The 22,079-nt window shown below is 42.5% G+C and overlaps 1 protein-coding gene across 5 annotated transcripts in view; it reads left to right on the top strand.

The window, feature by feature from the left end:
- LOC134357629 (transmembrane protease serine 9-like) overlaps positions 1 to 22,079 on the top strand; it is a 133,314-nt gene that overhangs the window by 57,590 nt on the left and 53,645 nt on the right. For 3 of the 5 annotated variants that reach the window (XM_063069254.1, XM_063069251.1, XM_063069252.1), the window contains 3 exons: positions 18,474 to 18,545; positions 19,722 to 19,793; positions 21,363 to 21,434. The exons of 1 other annotated variant lie outside the window; for it this stretch is intronic. In XM_063069254.1, coding sequence (XP_062925324.1) covers positions 18,474 to 18,545; positions 19,722 to 19,793; positions 21,363 to 21,434 — 216 coding nt within the window. The remainder of the gene's footprint in view (positions 1 to 18,473; positions 18,546 to 19,721; positions 19,794 to 21,362; positions 21,435 to 22,079) is intronic. One more of the 5 variants, XM_063069253.1, reaches the window with a different exon arrangement.

Genomic DNA, 22,079 nt, shown 5'->3' with positions numbered 1-22,079 from the left:
GTGAAGTCAGTCAAACCCTAAGCGAGAGAAAATGAGACTTTTGTGGTCCAAATAAAATACTAAACAAACTGGAAAAAGGAGAAAATATCTGCAGTACCTACATATACTTAGCTTGTAAAGCCCCCCAAGGCATTTGATTTCTCTAAACCAGGGGATTTTGAGAGGAAGCTTAAACACTTTGAGAGATTTAGGGTTGCAAACAATCTCACTCAGGCTTCAGAAGAGTGTCAAGTAAGCACACTAATATACTATATGGATGACAAAGCAGATGACATCATGGATGGTTAAGACTGACAGATGCTCAGGAAAAGGAGTAAAAAACAGTGCAGGACAATTTCAAAGAATATTTCACAAGAAAATAAAATGTGAAATATGAGAAGAAACAATGAACAGACAGAAAGACTACAGAAAGAGGTGACAGTAGAGCTCAGCTCCAACAAAACAGATAGGCGAAAGAAAAAGCAGGTAAAATGTCCAACTGCAGGTGATGTGGCAAGTTTCAATTCCACGTCAAAGAGCTCTGTCCTGCAAAAGAAGTGAAATGCCAGCAAAGCAACAGATTTGGCCATTGTAAAAGCCAGTGTCACTCAAAAACAGTTCTTCAGGAGGTCAAAGAAGTCCATGATTCAGACAAAGAGAGAGCTTTCCATGGGGCTCTAGATTCAAATAGACAAGGCTGGTGTACTATGGTTCAGTTGCAGAATGAAGCAGTGACATTCAAAATAGACGCTGGGACAGATGTTATGCAAATGTCTGTTCACAGAACTGGTGAAGAGAACAGGCATCACACTGAACCCAACAAAGAAAGCGCTCCTGGGGCCAGGGAAACATAAAGTCGGTGTGAAAGGAATGTTTATTACTGTGCTTCCATCTGTAAGAGCGAGAAACGCCTAAAAGAGGATGTCTATGGTGTTCAGAACTTCATCTCACCACAACTGGAATTATATGCACACCTTATTGCAAGGTTGATTCGCTAAACAATCTTCAGTGGCAGAAGTACCTGGAGTTGTCCACAGCACTGGGGGTACTGAAAGAAGATTACCTTAACAACTGAGGCCAGGAGTGACACACTGCTCTCTGACCACAGTAAGGCATATACCAGTCCCATTTGTGAACAAAGTCAAAGCTAAACTTGAGAGAATGGAGGCACTTAACATCACAATTAGAGTAAAAGGACGTACTGACAGATGTGTGGGTATTGTTCCTATCCCCAAGTCAGATGGCACAGTGAGGATCTGTGTTGATCTAACAACAGTGAATAATGCAGTGAGATGGGAGAAGTTTATTCTGCCCTCTGTTGAGCATACATTTAGTAGGCTGGGTGGAGCAAAGTTCTTCACCAAATGACATGCAAACTCAAGGTTCTGGCAGATCCATTTAACTCCTGAGTAACAGAAGCTCACAATCTTTATCAGACCATATGGATGCTATGCTTTTGAGCTACACCTTTTGGTGCCTCATCAGCCCCTGAATTCTTTCAGATGAGGATGAACCAGATTTTGAAGGGATTGGAAGTAATAGTTTGTCTCATGGATGATATTCTCATCTTCAGAGGTGCAAGTAAGGAACATGACAAAAGAGTGGAAGCTGCCTTGGAGAAACTGTAACAGGCTGAACTCTCCCTGAAGAAAAAGAAATGCAGATTTTTGCAAATTTGGAGATGAAGTTCTTAGGTCACCAACTGTCCTCAGAGGGAGTACAATGAGATTCAGTCAGACTGGCAGGAGTTCGGAACATGGAACAACTCTCGAATGCATCAAAGATCAGCAGTTTCCTTGGCATGGTAAACCAGCTGGGAACGTTCATTCCAGATTTGGCAGAGAAGGCAAAGCCACTGCATGGCCTCCTGTCTCAGAGAAATGTTCGCACCTTGGACGCACCACAGCAGAAGTCATTCTCATCACTTAAAGCAGAGCTTAACCCTCCACCAATACTGGCATTCTTTGATCCGAACAAAGCAACCAAGGTCTCAGCAGACACCTCTTCCATTGACCAAGGGGGATTACTCAGGCAAAACTGCAGTGGTGTGTGGTGGCGTATGCATCAAGGGCATTGACTCCTACCGAACAGTGTTACACTCAAATTGAAAAAGGACACTGGCACTCGTGTGTGCTTGTGAATGCTTCAGCTGCTACCTAGTAGGCACTGAATTCCGATATGAAACAGTCCACAAGCCTCTCATCAGCTTCCTCCGCTCGAAACATTTGGATGACTTACCTCCACTTCAGCAAAGATTCAGAATGAAGCTTATACGATACTGTTATGACTTTGAACATAATACCATAAGACCATAAGATATTGGAACAGAATTAGGCTATTTGGCCCATCGAGGCAGTCCATCGTTTCATTATGGCTAATCCAATTTTCCTCCACCTCCACCACCATTACCGGCAGCCCATTCCACGCACTCACTATTCTCTGCGCAAAAAGTTTACCCCTGACATCTCCTCTGCACCTACTTCCAAGCATCCTAAAACTATGATCCCTCGTGCTAGCCATTTCAGCCCTAGGGAAAAGCCTCTGACTATCCACATGCTTCTCATTATCTTACACAACTCTATCAGGTCACCTTTCATACTCCGTCGCTCTAAGGAGAAAATGCCGAGTTCACCCAACCTATTTTCATAAGGCATGCTCCCCAATCCAGGGAACATCCTTGTAAATCTCCTCTGCACCCTTTCTATGGTTTCCATGTCCTTCCAGTAGTGAGGTGACCAGAACTGAGCACAGTACTCCAAGTGGGGTCTGACCAGTGTCCTATATAGCTGCAACATTACCTCTCAGCTCTTGAACTCAATCCCACGATTGATGAAGGCCAATACACCGTATGCCTTCTTAACCACAGAGTCAACCTGCGTGGCTGCTTTGAGTGTCCTATGGACTCGGACCCCAAGATCCCTCTGATCCTCCACACTGCCAAGAGTCTTACCATTAATACTATATTCTGCCGTCATATTTGACCTACCAAAAAGAAGCACCTCACACTTATCTGGGTTGAACTCCATCTGCCACTTCTCAGCCCAGTTTTGCGTCCTATCAATGTCCTGTTGTAACCTCTGACAGCACTCCACACTATCCACAACACCCACAACCTTTGTGTAATCAGCAAATTTGCTAACCCATCCCTCCACCTCCTCATCCAGGTCATTAAAAAAATTACAAAGAGAGGGGGTCACAGAACAGATCCTTGAAGCACACCACTGGTCACCGACCTCCATGCAGAATATGACCCGTCTACAACTACTCTTTGCTTCTGTGGGCAAGCCAGTTCTGGGTGCACAAAGCAAGGTCCTCCTGGATCCCAAGCCTTTCTCAATAAGCCTTACAGGGGGTACCTTATAAAATGCCTTGCTGAAATCTACTGCTCTACCTTCATCAATATGTTTAATCACATCTTCAAAAAATTCAATCAGGCTTGTAAGGCACGACCTGCCTTTGACAAAGCCATGCTGATTATTCCTAATCATATTATGCCTCTCCAAATGTTCATAAATCCTGCTTCTCAGGATCTTTTCCATCAATTTACCAACCACTGGAGTAAGACTCACTGGTCTTGAATTTCCTGGGCTATCTCTACTCCTTTTCTTGAATAAAGGAACAACATCTGCAACCTTCCAATCCTCCGGAACCTCTCCTGTCCCCATTGATGACGCAAAATTTATTGCCAGAGGCTCAGCAATCTTCTCCTTCACTCCTACAGTAGCCTGGGTTACATCTCGTCCGGTCCCGGAGACTTATCCAACTTGATGCTTTCCAAAAGCTCCAGCACATCCTCTTTCTTAATGTCTATATGCTCAAGCTTTTCAATCTGCTGTAAGTCATCCCTACAATCACCAAAATCCTTTTCCGTAGTGAATACTAAAGCAAAGTATTCATTAACTGCCTCTGCTATCTGCTCCGGTTCCATACACACTTTTCCCATGTCACACTTGATTGGTCCTATTCTCTCACATCTTATCCTCTTGCTCTTCACATATTTGTAGAATGCGTTGGGGTTTTCTTTAATCCTGCTCGTCAAGGTCTTCTCATGGCCCCTTCTGACTCTCCTAATTTCAACCTTAAACTCCTTCCTGCTAGCCTTATAATCTTCTAGATCTCTATCATTACATAATTTTTTGAACCTTTTGTAAGCTTTTCTTTTCTTTTTGTTTCAATGAGGTCCTCCTCATTCTTCTGAATTCTGGTGAATAAGTCATTAAACTCACTTCATATGAAAAGCCATTCAATTCTGTAATCATTTTTGTGAAACTCTTTTTAACCCTCTCCAGTTCCAGCACATCCTTTCTAAGGTAAGGGGCCCAAACCTGCTCACAATACTCCAAGTGAGGCTTCACCAATGCTTTATAAAGTCGCAATGTTACATCCTTGCTTTTATATTGTAGACCTCTTGAAAATAATGCTAACACCACATTTGCCAAATGCACCCACTTACACATCCTGCAAATTAACGTTTAGGGAATCCTGCACAAGGTCTGCCAAGTCCCTTTGCACCTCTGTTTTTCGTATTTTCTCTCCACTTAGTAGATTGTCCTTTTATTTCTTCTACCAAAGTGCATGACCATACACCTCCTGAAACTGTTTTCCATCTGCCATTTCTTTGCCCATTCTCCTAATCTGTCCACATCCTTCTGTAGCCTTTCTACCTCCTCTTAACAGCCTTCCCCTCCACCAATCTTCATATCATCTGTAAATTTTGCAACGAAGCCATCAATTCCATCAACCAAATTGTTGACATATAATGAAAAAATAATCGGTCCAAACACAGACCCCTGTGGAACATCACTCATCACCAGCAGCCAGACAGAAAAGGCTCCCTTTATTCTCACACTTTGTTTCCTGCCAGCCAGCTACTGCTTTATCCATGCTAGAATCTTTTCTGTAATATCATAGGCTCATAGCTTCTTAAGCCCCCTCGGTTGTGGCAGCTTGTCAAAGGCCTTCTGAAAATCCAAGTATGCAACATCAACCAATTCTCCTTTCTCTATCCTGCTTGTTATTTCTTCAAAGAATTCCAACAGATTTGTCAAACAAGATTTTATTTGATGAAACCATGCTGAATATGGCCTATTTTATCATGTGCCTCCAAGTGCCCTGAGACCTCATCCTTAATAATTGAATCTAACATCTTCCCAACTATTGAGGTCAGACTAACTGAACTATAGCTTCCTTTCTTCTGCCTCTCTCCCTTCATGAACAGTGGAGTGACATTTGCAATTTCCAATGTTTCGGAACCATTTCAGATTTTTGAAAGATCATTACTAATGCCTCCACGATCTCTTCAGCCACCTCTTTCAGAACTCTGGGATGTACACCATCTGATCCAGATGACTTATCTACCTTCAGACCTTTCCGTCTGAAGGTCCCAAGGACCTTCTCCCTAGTTATGGTAACTTCACACACTTCATGCCACCTGAGATCTGGAACTTCAACTTAGTATTTTCCACAGTAAAGACTGATGCAAAATACTTATTCAGTTCATCCGTTATCTCATTGTCGCCCATTACTACCTCTCCAGTAACATTTTCCAGCAATCCGACATCTACTCTCACCTCTCTTTTACACTTTATGGACCTGAAGAAACTTTTGGTATCCTCTTTACTATTATTGGCTAGCTTACTTTCATATTCTATCTTTACCTTCTTAATGACCATTTTAGTTGCCCTCTGTTGGTTTTTAAAAGCTTCCAATCCTCTAACTTCACGCTAGTTTTGCTCTACTATATGCCCTCACTTTGTCTTTTATGTTGGCTTTGATTTTTCTTGTTAGCCATGGTTATGTCATCTTTCCTTAAGAATTCTTCTTCCTCTTTGGAATGTATATATCCTGTGCCTTCTGAATTGCTTCCAGAAATCCAGTCTTTGCTGCTCTACCGTCATCCCTGCCAGTGTTCTTTTCCAATCAATTTTAGCCAATACCTCTCTCATGCCTCTGTAATTCCCTTTAATCTACTGTAATACTGATACATCTGACTTTAGCTTCTGCTTTTCAAATTTCAGCGTGAATTTGATCATATTATAATTACTTGCCCCTCAGGGTTCTTTTCCCTTAAGCTCTCTAATCATTTGTGGTTTATTGCACGACACCCAATCCAGAATAGCTGGTCCTCTGGTGGGCTTAACCATGAGCTGCTCTAAAAAGCCACCTCGTAGGTACTCTTAGAAAATCCTCGTCCCCCCACCCCCATAATTCAGCACCAACCTGATTTTCCCTATCTACCTGCATATTAAAATCCCCCATCACTCTTGTAACATTGCCCTTTTGACATGCATTTCCTATCTCTCATTGTAATTTGTAGGCCACATCCTTACTGCTGTTTGGGGGTCTGTATACAACTTCCATCAAGGACATTTTGCCCTTGCAGTTCCTTAGCTCTATCCTGATTCAACACCTTACGACCCTTTGTCACCTCATTATAATGATTTGATTTCATTTTATAGCAAAACAGCAACACTGCCCCCTCTGCCTTCCTGCTTATCCTTTCGATACAATGTGTATGCTTGGACATTAAGCTCCCAGCTATAACCTTATAGCCATGATGTCTACAACATCATACCTGCAACTGTGTGCAAGTTCTTCTCCCTTATTCCATACACTGCATGCATTCAGATACAACACTTTCAGTCCTGTATTCACTCCTTTCGATTTGGTCCACCTTACATATTGCAACTCATCTGGTTGACTGTGATTTCACCCTATCAACAGCCTCCCTTCACTACACATGGCCTCTGTTTGTAAACCAACTACCTCATATTCAGCACTATTATCCGCCTTTCCTACGACACTTCTTGCATTGAAATATACGCAGCTCAGGACCTAGTCGTACCATGCTCAACCTATTGATTCCTAACTTTGTCAAAACAAAAGAGATGGTTGTTGACTTCAGGACAGCACGGAGCGACCACACTCTGCTGAACACTGACGGCTCCTTTGTAGAGATCGTTAAGAGCACCAAATTTCTTGGTGTTCACCTGGCGGAGAATCTCACCTGGTCCCGCAACACCAGCTCCATAGCAAAGAAAGTCCAGCAGCGTCTCTACTTGCTGCGAAGGCTGAGAAAGTTGGCTGGCTGACAGAAAACAAACAGTCGCGATTAACGGGTACCTTTCGGAATGGCAGGCAGTGACCAGTGGGGTACCACAGGGTTCAGTGCTGGGACCGCAGCTGTTTACAATATATATTAATGATTTAGATGAGGGAATTAAAAGTAACATTAGCAAATTTGCCAATGACACAAAGCTGGGTGGCAGTGTGAAATGTGAGGAGGATGTTATGAGAATGCAGGGTGACTTGGACAGGCTGAGTGAGTGGGCAGATGCATGGCAGATGCAGTTTAATGTGGATAAATGTGAGGTTATCCACTTTGGTGGTAAGAACGGGAAGGCAGATTATTATCTAAATGGAGTCAAGTTAGAAAAAGGGGAAGTACAACGAGATCTAGGTGTTCTTGTACATCAGTCACTGAAAGCAAGCATGCAAGTACAGCAGGCTGTGAAGAAAGCTAATGGCATGCTGGCCTTCATAACAAGGGGAATTGAGTATAAGAGCAAAGAGGTCCTTCTGCAGCTGTACAGGGCCCTGGTGAGACCACACCTGGAGTACTGTGTGCAGTTTTGGTCTCCAAATTTGAGGAAGGATATTCTTGCTATTGAGGGAGTGCAGCAGAGGTTCAGAAGGTTAATTCCAGGGATGGTGGGACTGTCATATGTCGAAAGATTGGAGTGACTGGGCTTGTATCCACTGGAATTTAGAAGGCTGAGAGGGGATCTTATTGAAACATATAAGATCATTAAAGGATTAGACACGCTGCAAGCAGGAAGCATGTTCCCGCTGATGGGTGAGTCCAGAACCAGAGGCCACAGTTTAAGAATAAGGGGTAGGCCATTTAGAACGGAGTTGAGGAAAAACTTTTTCACCCAGAGAGTGGTGGATATATGGAATGCTCTGCCCCAGAAGGCTGTGGAGGCCAAGTCTCTGGATGCTTTCAAGAAAGAGATGGATAGAGCTCTTAAAGATAGCGGAATCAAAGGTTATGGGGATAAGGCAGGAACTGGATACTGATTGTGGATGATCAGCCATGATCACAGTGAATGGCGGTGCTGGCTCAAAGGGCCGAATGGCCTACTCCTGCACCTATTGTCTATCGTCTATTGTCTATAAAAGTCCATCTGCCACCCCCCATCCTCACCACATTCTACAGAGGTTGTATTGAGAGCATCCTGAGCAGCCGCATCACTGCCTGGTTCGGAAATTGCACCATTTCGGATTGCAAGACCCTGCAGCGGATAGTGAGGTCAGCTGAAGGGATCATCAGGGTCTCTCTTCCCTCCATCACAGACATTTACACCACACGCTGCATCCGCAGAGCTAACAGCATTGTGAAGGACCCCACACACCCCTCATACAAACTCCTCTCCCTCCTGCCATCTCGCAAAAGGTACCGAAGCATTTGGGCTGTCACGGCTAGACTGTGTAACAGTGTCTTCCCCCAAGCCATTAGACTCCTCAATACCCAGAGCCTGGACTGATACCAACCTACACACTCACACACACTCACACACACACTCAACTGAACACCACTCCAGTCCTTTTGCAATTTTTGACATTGCTTACATTGTTTACATTTACATTTACATCATTTATTATTATATTGTAATTTGTCCTTTACTGTGCCTATTGTTTTGTTTATGAATTATTGTACTGTCTTGCACTGTTTTGTGCACTTTATGTAGTCCTGTGTCGGTCTGAAGTCTAGTGTAGTTTTGTGTTGTTTCATGTAGCACCATAGTCCTGGAAGAACATTGTTTCGTTTTTACTGTGTACTGTACCAGCAGTTATGGTTGAAATGACAATAAAAGCGACTTGACTTGACTTGACTTGAAGTCTTACACAAACAAGGTCTTATCTGCCTCCACAAACTCTTCGCTAACTGCTCTGGCACTCTAGTTCCCATCCCCCTGCAACTCTAGTTTAAATGCCACCATGTAGCATTCACAAACCTTCCTGCTTGGATATTAGTCCCCCTCCAGTTCAGGTGCAAACCGCCCCTTCTTCCCTGGAAGTTCAGCTCCCACCTTCCCTGGAAGAGAGCCAATTATCCAAAAATCTTATGCTCTGCCTCCTACACCAACTCCTTAGCCATATATTAAACTGTATAATCTTCCTAGTTGTGGCTTCACAAGCACATGGCACGGGTAGCAATCCTAAGATTACAACCCTGGATGTCCTGCCCTTTAACTGAGCACCAAACTCCCTGAACTCCCTTTCAGAATCGTTCTATCCATGTCATTAGTTCCTACATGGACCATGACTTCTGGCTGTTCACTCTCCTACTTGAGAATGCTGAGGATTCGATCTGAGATATCCCAGATCCTGATACCTGAGAGGAAACATGCCATCTTGGAATCTCATTCTTGCCCACAGAACCTCATGTCCGTTCCCTTAACTAACAAATCCCTTATCACCACAGTGTGCATTTTCACTTCGGAGTCACAGAGGCAGACTCAGAGCCAGAGACCCGACCACTGTGACTTTCCTCTGTTAGGTCATCGCCCCCGACGGTATCCAAAACAATATACCTGTTGATGAGGGGGGTTGGCCTCTTCATGGAAAATACCAGCATCTACTTAACTCAGGTACGTGAAAGCTTTCCTACGTCACAGAGTAAACTGGATGAAATTTGTACTGAGTTGAAAAAGTTTCAAATCTGCAGCAAGGGCATGCAATATTATGAGCATGGATAGCTAGCTGTTCCAAAAGCAGCTCACTGGCTTGAAGGAGACACATTCACCATTCTTGATGGTTTCCTCCAGACTCTTCATTCCAACTTCTATGCATAACAAAATCATCAGACAAATCCACCTAGGACATCGAGGCATCGAAAGATGTCACCGAAGAGTAAGGAAATCCATGTGCTTGCCTGGTCTGAGCACACAGCTGGGAGATCATGTAAAGCAATGTGCAGAAACAGCACAAAAATCATGATGAACCTCTCTGTCCCACAGAATTCCCAGACTTTCCGTGGCAAATTGCAGACGCAGACATTTTCAAGCTGATTGGACGGCCCATTTAGCAGCAGGAGCAGGCCATAGCAACAAGGTTTCTCGCAGGCTGGCTACACTTGTTTCAAAGTACAGAAGGGACTGGGGGTGGGTGGGAGGATGAGTAGTTGAAAGTAGGCCAGTGGTGAGAGTAGGAGAGCCAGGCTTTGGTTCAAAGGAGGCCTTGTTTCAAAAGAGGTGTTGGCACAGGGTAAGTTGCTCTTAAGGTTCCCTTTTTCTCTTACTGTACCGAGTGCAGTAAATGGTTGTTGCGTGTACTTCCTGCCAGATGTTGGAGTCCTGGAAGACCCATAGTCTCCCAGGGAACTACATCTGCGTGAAGTGTAACTGGCTGCAGCTCTTTGAAGACCGTGTTAGGGATCTGGAGCAGCAGCTGGATGACCTTGGGCTTGTACGGGAGAGTGAGGAGATATTCGATTAGAGCTACAGGGAAGTAGTCATTCATGCCGTCAGGTTGGAGGCTACCCAGATAGAATATAAGGTGTTGTTCCTCCAACCTAAGTGTGGCCTCAGCATGACAGTGGAGGAGGCTGTGGATGGACATATCAGAATGGGAATGGGAAGTGGAATTAAAATGAGTGGCCACTGGGAGATCCTGCTTGTTCTGGAGGATGGAGCTTTGGTGCTCAACGAAGCAGTCTCCCAATCTACACTGGGATTCACCGATATACAGGAGGCCACACTGGGAGCATTGAATACAGTAAATGACCCCAACAGACTCACAAGTGAAGTGTCACCTCACCTGGAAGTACTGTTAAAGAGAGTCCTGGATGGTAGTGAGGGAGGAGGTGCTTTTTGGTTTAAGACCATTCACCAAGGGATCAATAGTCCAGCAGCACGCACTGGAATTGTTTGTCAATTTCAGTGACTATAATTTCAATATAGTCCTATAGACAAGAAGTACATACCTAAGTTTTCTTTTTTTTCAATAAGGGCAGTTATTGTGGTAGCTAATGGATTAATCCTATGTTACTCAGTTAACTACTCCCACATGGGAGCAATTCACATACTGTATAAGCAGTGTTATCAATGAAGTTTAGTTGAATCACTTTCACGCTGCTCTGCACTCTCCCTCATACTGAACACAACATCCTGGACCCCCTTCCCAATGATTGTAGCAAGAAGAGAGTGAGACCGTTCAAACATAGGCAGACAGCGCTGAACATCTGTTCGTTTTCCACTTTCAGTCTTGACGATTGTAATCTTGCTCAATGCTTTAATTGGCACAGAGTAATGGAGCCAAGAACAGGTTCATCATTCACAATCAGCATCCGCCCCCAGCAATGGTCTTAACGGCACTTTGGAGAGTCTAGTTTCCTGAATCCCCTAGGAGATCACAAAAGCACCAGTTTGTTTAGTCAGTTCAAAAGTACATCCCTTAAAGAGAAAATACAGGTTGTGGATTACAGTGATACGAGTTCAGAAGAAGTATATCTACTAGAGTATCTAGTAGGTCATCAGGCTGCAGCTCCAATTCCTTAACATGTTCTTTGAGGAGCTGCTGCTTGGTGCACCTGGTACAGATGTGATTATCTGGGAGACTGGAGGTCTCCCAGAACTCTCATATCTCACACAAAGAAGACAATAGAGACCCTGGAGACATTTTCACAGCACTAACTGTGCCTTAACAGACGAAGAATGAAGAATAAAGAAGAAGAGAGAGCAGATCCTTCTGGTAAAATGATGGCGTGGTTAGACACAGCGACCTCTCAGGGGCCAACCAAAGGTGTCTTTCTTCTTCTTTAATTGCCATTCTTTGCAATCACAGGACAAACCAGGTCTACTCCATCAGTGATCTGCTCACTGACGGAGGAGCTGGATGGTGCGGGCCATGTTGCTGCCTGCTACAGGAAGGTATCAAAGGCATCAGAGGTGGTGCACGAAGGTGGCATGCAGTATGACTGTGGGTGATTGCCTTAGACGTTTCTCTTGCAATAGGACACTCGTGAAGATTGATGATGTAAGATGTTGCAGGCTTGTTTCTCTTGTTTGGTGGTGCGACAGATGGCAGGAGAGCTACGTGGCCTCGGTTTGTAGCAAGGACTAGGTCTCAAGCCACGGGCTTGCATATTGCTGCAGTCCAAGAGAGGAGATGCCAGAGGCGGGGTAGTGTGGTGTCCGTGCTCAGTTGCGAGCTGTCCTGTCCCGTCAGTGCTCCCTCCAGTGTTCGATTGGTGGAATGACAAACTGGATTGTGTGTGTGTGCGTTTGTCAGTGGACTGCCGGAAACTGAACTATCAATTTGCGGGACATGTCACTGAGGGACTTGGGCTATACATATTTTTTCTTTTTGCGTGACTGTATGTGTGCTCGCTACCTTGAATATGCTGAGTGCCTTGTACTGTATGTGTAATACAACTTGGCCCAGAGGAATGCTGCTTCATTTTGCAGTGTTCATGTACATAATGGCTGAATGATAATTAAACTTGAATTTGAATACTTACCTCATCCAAGCCTGATCTCACCTAAGCCTGATAAGCCAAAGCCTCCCCACTCTAACACAGGCCCACTCCAACAATGGCTGGTCTGCATGTTCCTGCCTTATTTTTATTTGCCCTTGCTAATGAATCCCATTCACTGATTGGCACAGTTCAAACTCCAAAAATTGCCATAAAGCGTTATTTTTTAACCTTCAATCACAGACCTGCATGTCTCATGCTCCCGTTCACTGATTGGGCACAATTCAAACTCCAAAAGCTGCCACAAAGTGCGGCTTTCACCAATGAGGCCTGAGAAAATAAATTTCACAGAACAATAATAAAGTGTTTATTAAACCAAAGTGCCACTTGTGATACAGATGAGAATTTGTGTCTCCTGTACTTGGAGGAGTCAAAACAAGCACTGCTTGCAATATTGGCTGTGATAGTCCCTGGTCTTAAAAAGTGAACCTTTATAGTTTTGAGTTCTATTTGCCTGATAGTCTTTCTCGCAGAAGAGAAGCCAAAGGTTCAAAAGGAGGCAACTTTTTATCAGTGTAAGTTCACGGTGACGATCCACTTGTGCTTTTGGTCATTTGATCTATTTACTGATTATTTGATCCATTTACTAATTATTGAAAATAATACATAGCTTTTAAATTTTCTAACATTCCTCCTCACATATTTTCTGTTGAATTATTCTTTTTAAAAAATATGTTGATTCTCTAAATTTGGAACATTGTCACGCAGGAGAAACATGGCTGTATATTTTGTGTGCTACTTTATTAGTGATTTTAATCACCCCCTTGGCAAAACCATTAGGACATAAAACATAGAAGAGTACAGCACAGGAGCAGGTCGTTCACCCACAATGTTATGCTGAACCAGCTAAAAAGCAAATCAAAAACACTCAAAACGCTAATCGCTCCTACCTACACTATCCATCTCCCTCCAGAATCAGGTTTATTATCACCCGCATGTATTGTAATTGTGAAATTTGTAAACTTAGTGGCAGCAATTCAATGCAATACATAACATAGAAGAAAAAATGTAAATAAAAAAGTAAATCAATTACAGAATATGTAAGTTGAATAGATTCAAAATCATTCAAAAATAGAAATAATATATATTAAAAAAGTGAGGTAGTGTTCATGGGTTCAATGTTTATTTAGGAATCTGATGGCAGAGGGGAAGAAGCTGTTCCTGAATCACTGAGTGTGTGCCTTCAGGCTTCTGTACCTCCTGCCTGATGGTAACAGAGAGAAAAGGGCATGCTCTGGGTGCTGGAGGTCCTTAATAATGGACGCTGCCTTTCTGAGACACCGCTCCCTGAAGAAGTCCTGGGTTCTTTGTAGGCTAGTACCCAAAATAGACCTGACTAAATTTACAACCCTCTGCAGCTTCTTTTGGTCCTATGCAGTAGCCCCTCCATACCAGACAGTGATGCAGCCTGTCAGAATGCTCTCCACAGTACATCTATAGAAGTTTTTGAGTGTATTTGTTGACATGCCAAATCTCTTCAAAATCCTAATGAAGTATAGCCGCTGTCTTGCCTGCCTTATAGCTGCATTGGTATGTTGGGACCGGGTTAGATCCTCAGAGATCTTGACACCCAGGAATTTGAAACTGTTCACTCCCTCCACTTCTGATCCCTCTATGAGGATTGGTATGTGTTCCTTCGTCTTCCCCTTCCTGAAGTCCACAATCAGCTCTTTCGTCTTACTGACATTGAGTGCCAGGTTGTTTCTGCAACACCACTCCACTAGCTGGTATATCTTGCTCCTGTACACCCTCTCATCTCCATCTGAGATTCTACCAACCATGGTTATATCATCAGCAAATTTATAGATGGTATTTGAGCTATGCCTAGACACACAGTCAGGGTATATCGAGGTAGAGTAGTGGGCTAAGCACACAGCCCTGATGTGATCGTCAGTGAGGAGGAGTTGTTGTCACCAATCCACAGATTGTGGTTTTCCGGTTAGGAAGTCAAGGATCCAATTGCAGAGGGAGCTACAGAGGCCCAGGTTCTATAACTTATCATCAGACTTGTGAGAATGATGGTGTTAAATGCTGAGCTATATTCGATGAACAGCATCCTGACATAGGTGTTTGTGTTGTCCAGGTGGTCTAAAGCATGTGAAGAGCCATTGAGATTACATCTGCCGTTGACCTACTGTGGCGATAGGCAAATTGCAGTGGGTCCAGGTCCTTGCTGAGGCAGGAGTTCAGTCTAGTCACGACTAACCTCTCAAAACATCTCATCACCATGGATGTGAGTGATACCAGGCAATAGTCATTAAGGCAGCTCACATTATTCATCTCAGGCACTGGTATAATTGTTACATTTTTGAAGCAAATTGGGAACTTCCGCCCGTAGCAGTGAGAGGTTGAAAATGTCCTTGAATACTCCCGCCAGTCGGTTGCAACAAGTTTTCAGAGCCTTATCAAATACTCCGTCGAGGCCTTCCACCTTGCGAGGGTCCACTCTCTTTAAAGACAGCCTAACATCGGCCTCTGAGACAGAGATCACAGGGTTACCAGGTGCAGCAGGGATCTTCACAGCTGTAGTTGTGTTCTCCCTTTTAAAGCGGGCATAAAAGGCGTTGAGTTCATCTGGTAGTGAAGTATCACTGGCATTCATGCTATTGGGTTTTGCTTTGCAGGAAGTAATGTCTTCCAAACCCTGCCAGAGTTGCCATGCATCCAATGTCACCTCCAACCTCATTCAAAATTGTCTCTTTGTCCCTGAAATAGCCGTTCACAAGTCATACCTGGTTTTCTGGTACTGTACAGACCATCTTCCATGTGACTATCCAAACATCTCTTCAAAGCTTCCAATGTATTTACCTCTATCATCATATGAGGCAGCATATTCCACGCATCCTCGCCTCTCTGAATAAAAACTTATCCCTCACATCTTCTTTGGACCAACACCCTCTCATCTTCAATGCATGGCCTCTGGTATTAAACCTGAAGTTAATCAACCATTTACAGAACTGTTCATAATGAAATTTTTGAAGAGAATTGCTGCTGTGCTAATTGTGAACATTGGATTTTCTTTCTTTGTGCTGGAAATGTAAACAAGAAAATAGGAAAGTAACCACCATTTCCTTGCCAAGCCACGATAACTATACTCTGAGAAACAGCGTCTCTTGATTAACAAGCAAAAATATCCATTCTTACCTGAGACCAACAAACTTGGCATTTGTTATAATCTGGACTGCACTGTCTAGAAAAATTGTGAAATCAATAGTAACTTTCAGAAAGGAATTGGATGAAGGAATGACAGAAGAAAACATGCAGAGCGATGGAGAAAGAGAGACACAAGAGATTGTGCAGACCCATTGGTAGGTGAGACTAGAACTAGGGTACATTGCCTCAAGATTCAGGGGAGAAGATTTAGGACGGAGGTGAGGAGAAACTGTTTTTCCCAGAGAGTGGCAAATCTATGGCATTCTCTGCCCAGGGAAGCAGTTGAGGCTTCTTCGCTAAATATACTTAAGATACAGTTAGATAGATTTTTACATAGTAAGGGAATTAAGGGTTATGGGGAAAAGGCAGGTAGATGGAGCTGAGTTTACAGACAGATCAGCCATGATCTTATTTAATGGCAGAGCAGGCTCGATGGGCCAGATAGCCTACTCCTGCTCCTATTTCCTAAGTTCTTATGTTCTTAAAAAGGAGGGAGGAGTGTCTCTACATGAATAGAGCCATAGGGAAGTACAGCACAGAAACAAGACCATCAGTCCATCTAGTTTATGCTGAACCATTTGAACTGCATACTCCCATTGACCTACACCAGCATCACCGCTCTCCATACCCCTACCATCCATGTACCTATCAAAACTACTTCACTTAAACATTGAAATCGAGCTTGCATGCACCACTTGTGCTGGCAGCTCTTTTCACACTCTCATGGCCCTCTGAGAGAAGAGGTTTTTCTTAAACGTTTCACCTTTCACCCCTAACCCATGACCTCTGGTTGTAGTCCCACCCAACCTCAGTGAAAAAAAGCCTGCTTCTATTTACCCTATCTATACCTCTCATAATTTTGTATACCTCTATCAAATCTGCTCTCAATTTTCTACATTCCAAGGAATAGAATCATAAACAATTCAATCTTTCCTTATAGCTCAGGTCCTCCACATCCAACAATATCTTTGTAAATTTTCTTTGTACTTTTTCAACTTTATTTACATCTCTCCTGTACGTAGGTGACCAAAATTGCACACAATACTCCAAATTAGGCCTCACCAATGTCTTAAACAACTTCAACATAACATACCATCTCCTGTACTCAAGAGTTTGATTTATAAAGTCCAACAAGGCAAAAGATTTCTTTACAACCCTATCAACCTGTGACGCCATTTTAAAACTAATTTTGGACCTGTATTCCCAGATCACCCTGTTCTACCACACACCTGAGTGTCCTACCAGTCACTGTGTAAGACCTACCCTGGTTGGTCTTATTGAAGTGGAACACCTTGCACTTTTCTGCATTAAATTCCATCTGCCAATTTTCAGCCCATTTTTCCAACTGGCCCAGATTCCTCTATAAGCCTTCCTCACTGTCAACTTCACACCCTATCTTCGTATCAGCCGCAAATTTGCTGATTCAGTGAATCACACTATCACCCAGATGGTTGATATAGATGACAAACTACAACAGACTCAATACCAATCCCTGGGGCACGCCACTAGTCACAGGCCTCCAGTCAAGGCAACCATCTACTACCATTCTCTAGTTTCTCCCACAAAGCCGACGTCTGATCCAGTTTACTACCTAATCTTGAATACTGGACAACTCAACCTTCTTAACAAACCTTCTATGCAAGACCTTGTCAAATGCCTTACTAAGGTCCATGAGACAACATCCATTGCCTTACCTTCATCAACTTTCCTGGTAACTTCCTCGAAAAAGTCTGTAAGATTGGTTAGACATGACCTATCACACACAAAGCCATGCTAACTATCCTTAATCAGTTCATGTCTATCCAAATACTTATACATCCAGTCCCTCAGAATACCTTCCAATAACTTTCCAACCACTGATCTCAGACTCACCGGCCTATAGTCTCCTGGTTTAATCTTTAGAGATTTTCTTGAACAGTGGAAGAACATTGGCTATCCTCCAATCCTCTGGTACCTACCTTGTCACTAAGATGTTTTAAATATCTCTGCTAGGGCTACGGCAATTTCTGCACTTGCCTCCTATAGAGTCTGAGGGAACACCTTGTCAGGCCTTGGGGATTTATCCATGCCTTAATTTGCCTCAGGACTCCAAATGACTTTTTCTCTGTGATCTGTAGAGGGTTCATGAAGTTGATGCTGCTTTGCCTCACTTCTGTAGACTCTGTCCTTCTCCTGAGTAAATACACATGTGGAAAAATTATTTAAGATCTCCCCATCTCTTTTGGCTACACACATAGACTACCTTTCTGATCTTTCAGAGGACCAATTTTACTCTTAACATATCAGTAGAATCACTTAGGATTGCCTTTACCGTGTTTGCTAGGGCAAACTCATGCCTTTTTTAAGCCTTCTTGATTTTTTTCTTAAGTGTTCTCCTGCATTTCTTATACTTCATAAGCACTCCATCTGTTCCTACTTGCCTATACCAGCGATGCACCTCCTTTTTGCCTTAACCAGGGCCTCGAGATCTCTTGAAAACCAAGCCTCCCTACACCTGATATCTTTACCTTTTATTCTGACAGGCACATAAAAACTTTGTTCTCTCAAATTTCATTTTTGCAGGTCTCCCACTAACCATGTACACTTTTGCCAGAGAACTGCCTGTCCCACTACAGATTTGTCTGATGGTTTCTGATACCATTACAATTGGCCTTTCTCCAATTTAGAATCTCAACACCTGGACCAGACCTATCTTTTTGCATATTTACTTTGAAACTAATGGATTTTGAAAGGCTGGTGGAAGGTTCAGATAATTTTCCATCTCTCTGATGATTTTTTTTTGCATTTTCCACAAATATATCAGCTATACAAAACTCAGATGCCACAACTACCACGGAAATACCAGACATGCTTACATCGAAGGAGGAATCACCAAGTAAGATTGCAATTTTACCTCAATATTTCCGTAAATCGAGATTATGGTAAATAGAACCATAGAAAACAGGCCATTTGGCCCTTCTAGTCTGTGCTGAAACTTTATTCTGCTAGTCCCATTGACCTGCACCCAGTCCATAACTCTCCAGACCTCTCCCATCCATGTATCTATCCAATTTATTCTTAAAACTTAAGAGTGAGCCCACATTTACTACGTCAGATGGCAGCTCGTTCCACACTCCCATCACTCTCTGAGTGAAGAAGTTCCCCCTAATGTTCCCCCTAAACCTTTCCCCCTTCACCCTAAAGCCATGTCCTCTCGTATTTACCTCTCCTAATCTAAGTGGAAAGAGCCTACTCGCATTTACACTGTATATACCCCTCATAATTTTGTAAACCTCTATCAAATCCCCCCTCATTCTTCTACGCTCCAAGGAATAAAGTCCTAAGCTGTTCAATCTTTTCCTGTAACTCAACTCCTGAAGACCCGGCAACATCCTAGCAAATCTTCTCTGCACTCTTTCAATCTTACTGATATCCTTCCTATAGTTAGGTGACCAGAACTGCACACAATACTCCGAATGTGGCTTCACCAATGTCTTATACAACCTCACCATAACATCTCAACTCCTATACTCAATACTTCGATTTATGAATGCCAGGATGCCAAAAGCCTTTTTTACAACCCTGTCTACCTGATGGAAATAAATGGAACTTGCACAGCAGAACGCCTCAAAATAAAATAAGTTCCCATGACTATGATTCTTATTTCAACAGACTAGCTTTCAGAGAGTAAAAGGAGCTTCAAAGTACTTTGATAATTGTAATAATTGTTCTAACACTGATAAAAGTCATTCAGTTTGCACCCAGCAAATTCCCACAAATTGCAACACGATATTAATATTTTAATGACATTGATTGAGAGGTAATTAGCAAGAAGAACAACTGGAAAAGTTTTCCTCCTTTTATTCCGAACAGTGGAATAGGGACATTTACAGAGCCTGCAAAACCTGACAGGGATTCCTATCATCTCCAACATCTCTCAGTATTACTACTGGATTTCTGCCATCTCCAGACGTGTATCTAACTGAATAGATTTCCAAAGGGTGGTGGAAGCTTCAGATAATTTCCCATCCTTCTGATATGTTTTTTTTTGCATTTTCCACAAATATATCAGCTATGCCGAACTCAAATGCTACAACTACCATGGAGATACCTACCACGGTTACATCGGAGAAGGAATCACTAAGTAAGATTGAAATTTTACCTACAATATTTCCACCCATAAGTCTAGCTTTTGGTAAATAAATAGAACTTACACACCAGAATGCTTCAAAATAAAATAAGTTACCATAACTGTATTTTTTTATTTCAGCAGACTAGCTTTTAAAATGCAGAAGGAGCTTTGAAGTATGTTGAGAAGTGTAATTAATGTTTTAACACAAAAAAGTAATTCAGTTTACAGACAGAAACTTACACATATTGCAACAAGAGATTTATAAACAGTTTTTATTAACATTGATTGAGATATATTCGCAGGAGGAAGAACTGGAAAAATATTTCTCTTTTTCTTCCGAACAGTGGAATAGGGACATTTACACAGCCTGCAAAACCTAATAGGGATTCCTGACATCTCCAATATCTCTCAGTACTACCACTGGTTTTTTGCCATCTCCAACCATAGAACCATAGAACACTACAGCACAGAAAACAGGCCATTTGGCCCTTCTAGTCTGTGCCGAAACTTTATTCTGCTAGTCCCATTGATCTGCATCCAGTCCATAACACTCCAGACCTCTCCCATCCATGTATCTATCCAATTTATTCTTGAAACTTAAGAGTGATCCTGTATTTACCATGTCAGATGGCAGCTTGTTCCACACTCCCACCACTCTCTGAGTGAAGTTCCCCCAATGTTCCCCCTAAACCTTTCCCCTTTCACCCTAAAGCCATGTCCTCTCGTATTTACCTCTCCTAATCTAAGTGGAAAGAGCCTACTCGCATTTACACTGTATATACCCCTCATAATTTTGTAAACCTCTATCAAATCCCCCCTCATTCTTCTACGCTCCAAGGAATAAAGTCCTAAGCTGTTCAATCTTTTCCTGTAACTCAACTCCTGAAGACCCGGCAGCATCCTAGCAAATCTTCTCTGCACTCTTTCAATCTTACTGATATCCTTCCTATAGTTAGGTGACCAGAACTGCACACAATACTCCGAATGTGGCCTCACCAATGTCTTATACAACCTCACCATAACATCTCAATTCCTATACTCAATACTTCGATTTATGAATGCCAGGATGCCAAAAGCCTTTTTTACAACCCTGTCTACCTGATGGAAATAAATGGAACTTGCACAGCAGAACGCCTCAAAATAAAATAAGTTCCCATGACTATGATTCTTATTTCAACAGACTAGCTTTCAGAGAGTAAAAGGAGCTTCAAAGTACTTTGATAATTGTAATAATTGTTCTAACACTGATAAAAGTCATTCAGTTTGCACCCAGCAAATTCCCACAAATTGCAACACGATATTAATATTTTAATGACATTGATTGAGAGGTAATTAGCAAGAAGAACAACTGGAAAAGTTTTCCTCCTTTTATTCCGAACAGTGGAATAGGGACATTTACAGAGCCTGCAAAACCTGACAGGGATTCCTGTCATCTCCAATATCTCTCAGTATTACTACTGGATTTCTGCCATCTCCAGACATGTATCTAACTGAATAGATTTCCAAAGGGTGGTGGAAGCTTCAGATAATTTCCCATCCTTCTGATATGTTTTTTTTTTGCATTTTCCACAAATATATCAGCTATGCCGAACTCAAATGCTACAACTACCATGGAGATACCTTCCACGGTTACATCGGAGAAGGAATCACTAAGTAAGATTGAAATTTTACCTACAATATTTCCACCCATAAGTCTAGCTTTTGGTAAATAAATAGAACTTACACACCAGAATGCTTCAAAATAAAATAAGTTACCATAACTGTATTTTTTTATTTCAGCAGACTAGCTTTTAAAATGCAGAAGGAGCTTTGAAGTATGTTGAGAAGTGTAATTAATGTTTTAACACAAAAAAGTAATTCAGTTTACAGACAGAAACTTACACATATTGCAACAAGAGATTTATAAACAGTTTTTATTAACATTGATTGAGATATATTCGCAGGAGGAAGAACTGGAAAAATATTTCTCTTTTTCTTCCGAACAGCGGAATAGGGACATTTACACAGCCTGCAAAACCTAATAGGGATTCCTGACATCTCCAATATCTCTCAGTACTACCACTGGTTTTTTGCCATCTCCAACCATAGAACCATAGAACACTACAGCACAGAAAACAGGCCATTTGGCCCTTCTAGTCTGTGCCGAAACTTTATTCTGCTAGTCCCATTGACCTGCACCTAGTCCATAACACTCCAGACCTCTCCCATCCATGTATCTATCCAATTTATTCTTGAAACTTAAGAGTGATCCTGTATTTACCATGTCAGATGGCAGCTTGTTCCACACTCCCACCACTC

The sequence above is a fragment of the Mobula hypostoma genome, chromosome 16, assembly GCF_963921235.1.
Source record: "Mobula hypostoma chromosome 16, sMobHyp1.1, whole genome shotgun sequence".
Taxonomy (NCBI): domain Eukaryota; kingdom Metazoa; phylum Chordata; class Chondrichthyes; order Myliobatiformes; family Myliobatidae; genus Mobula; species Mobula hypostoma.
Note: the sequence above shows the minus strand (reverse complement) of the source record. Positions and strands in the feature narration are given on the sequence as shown.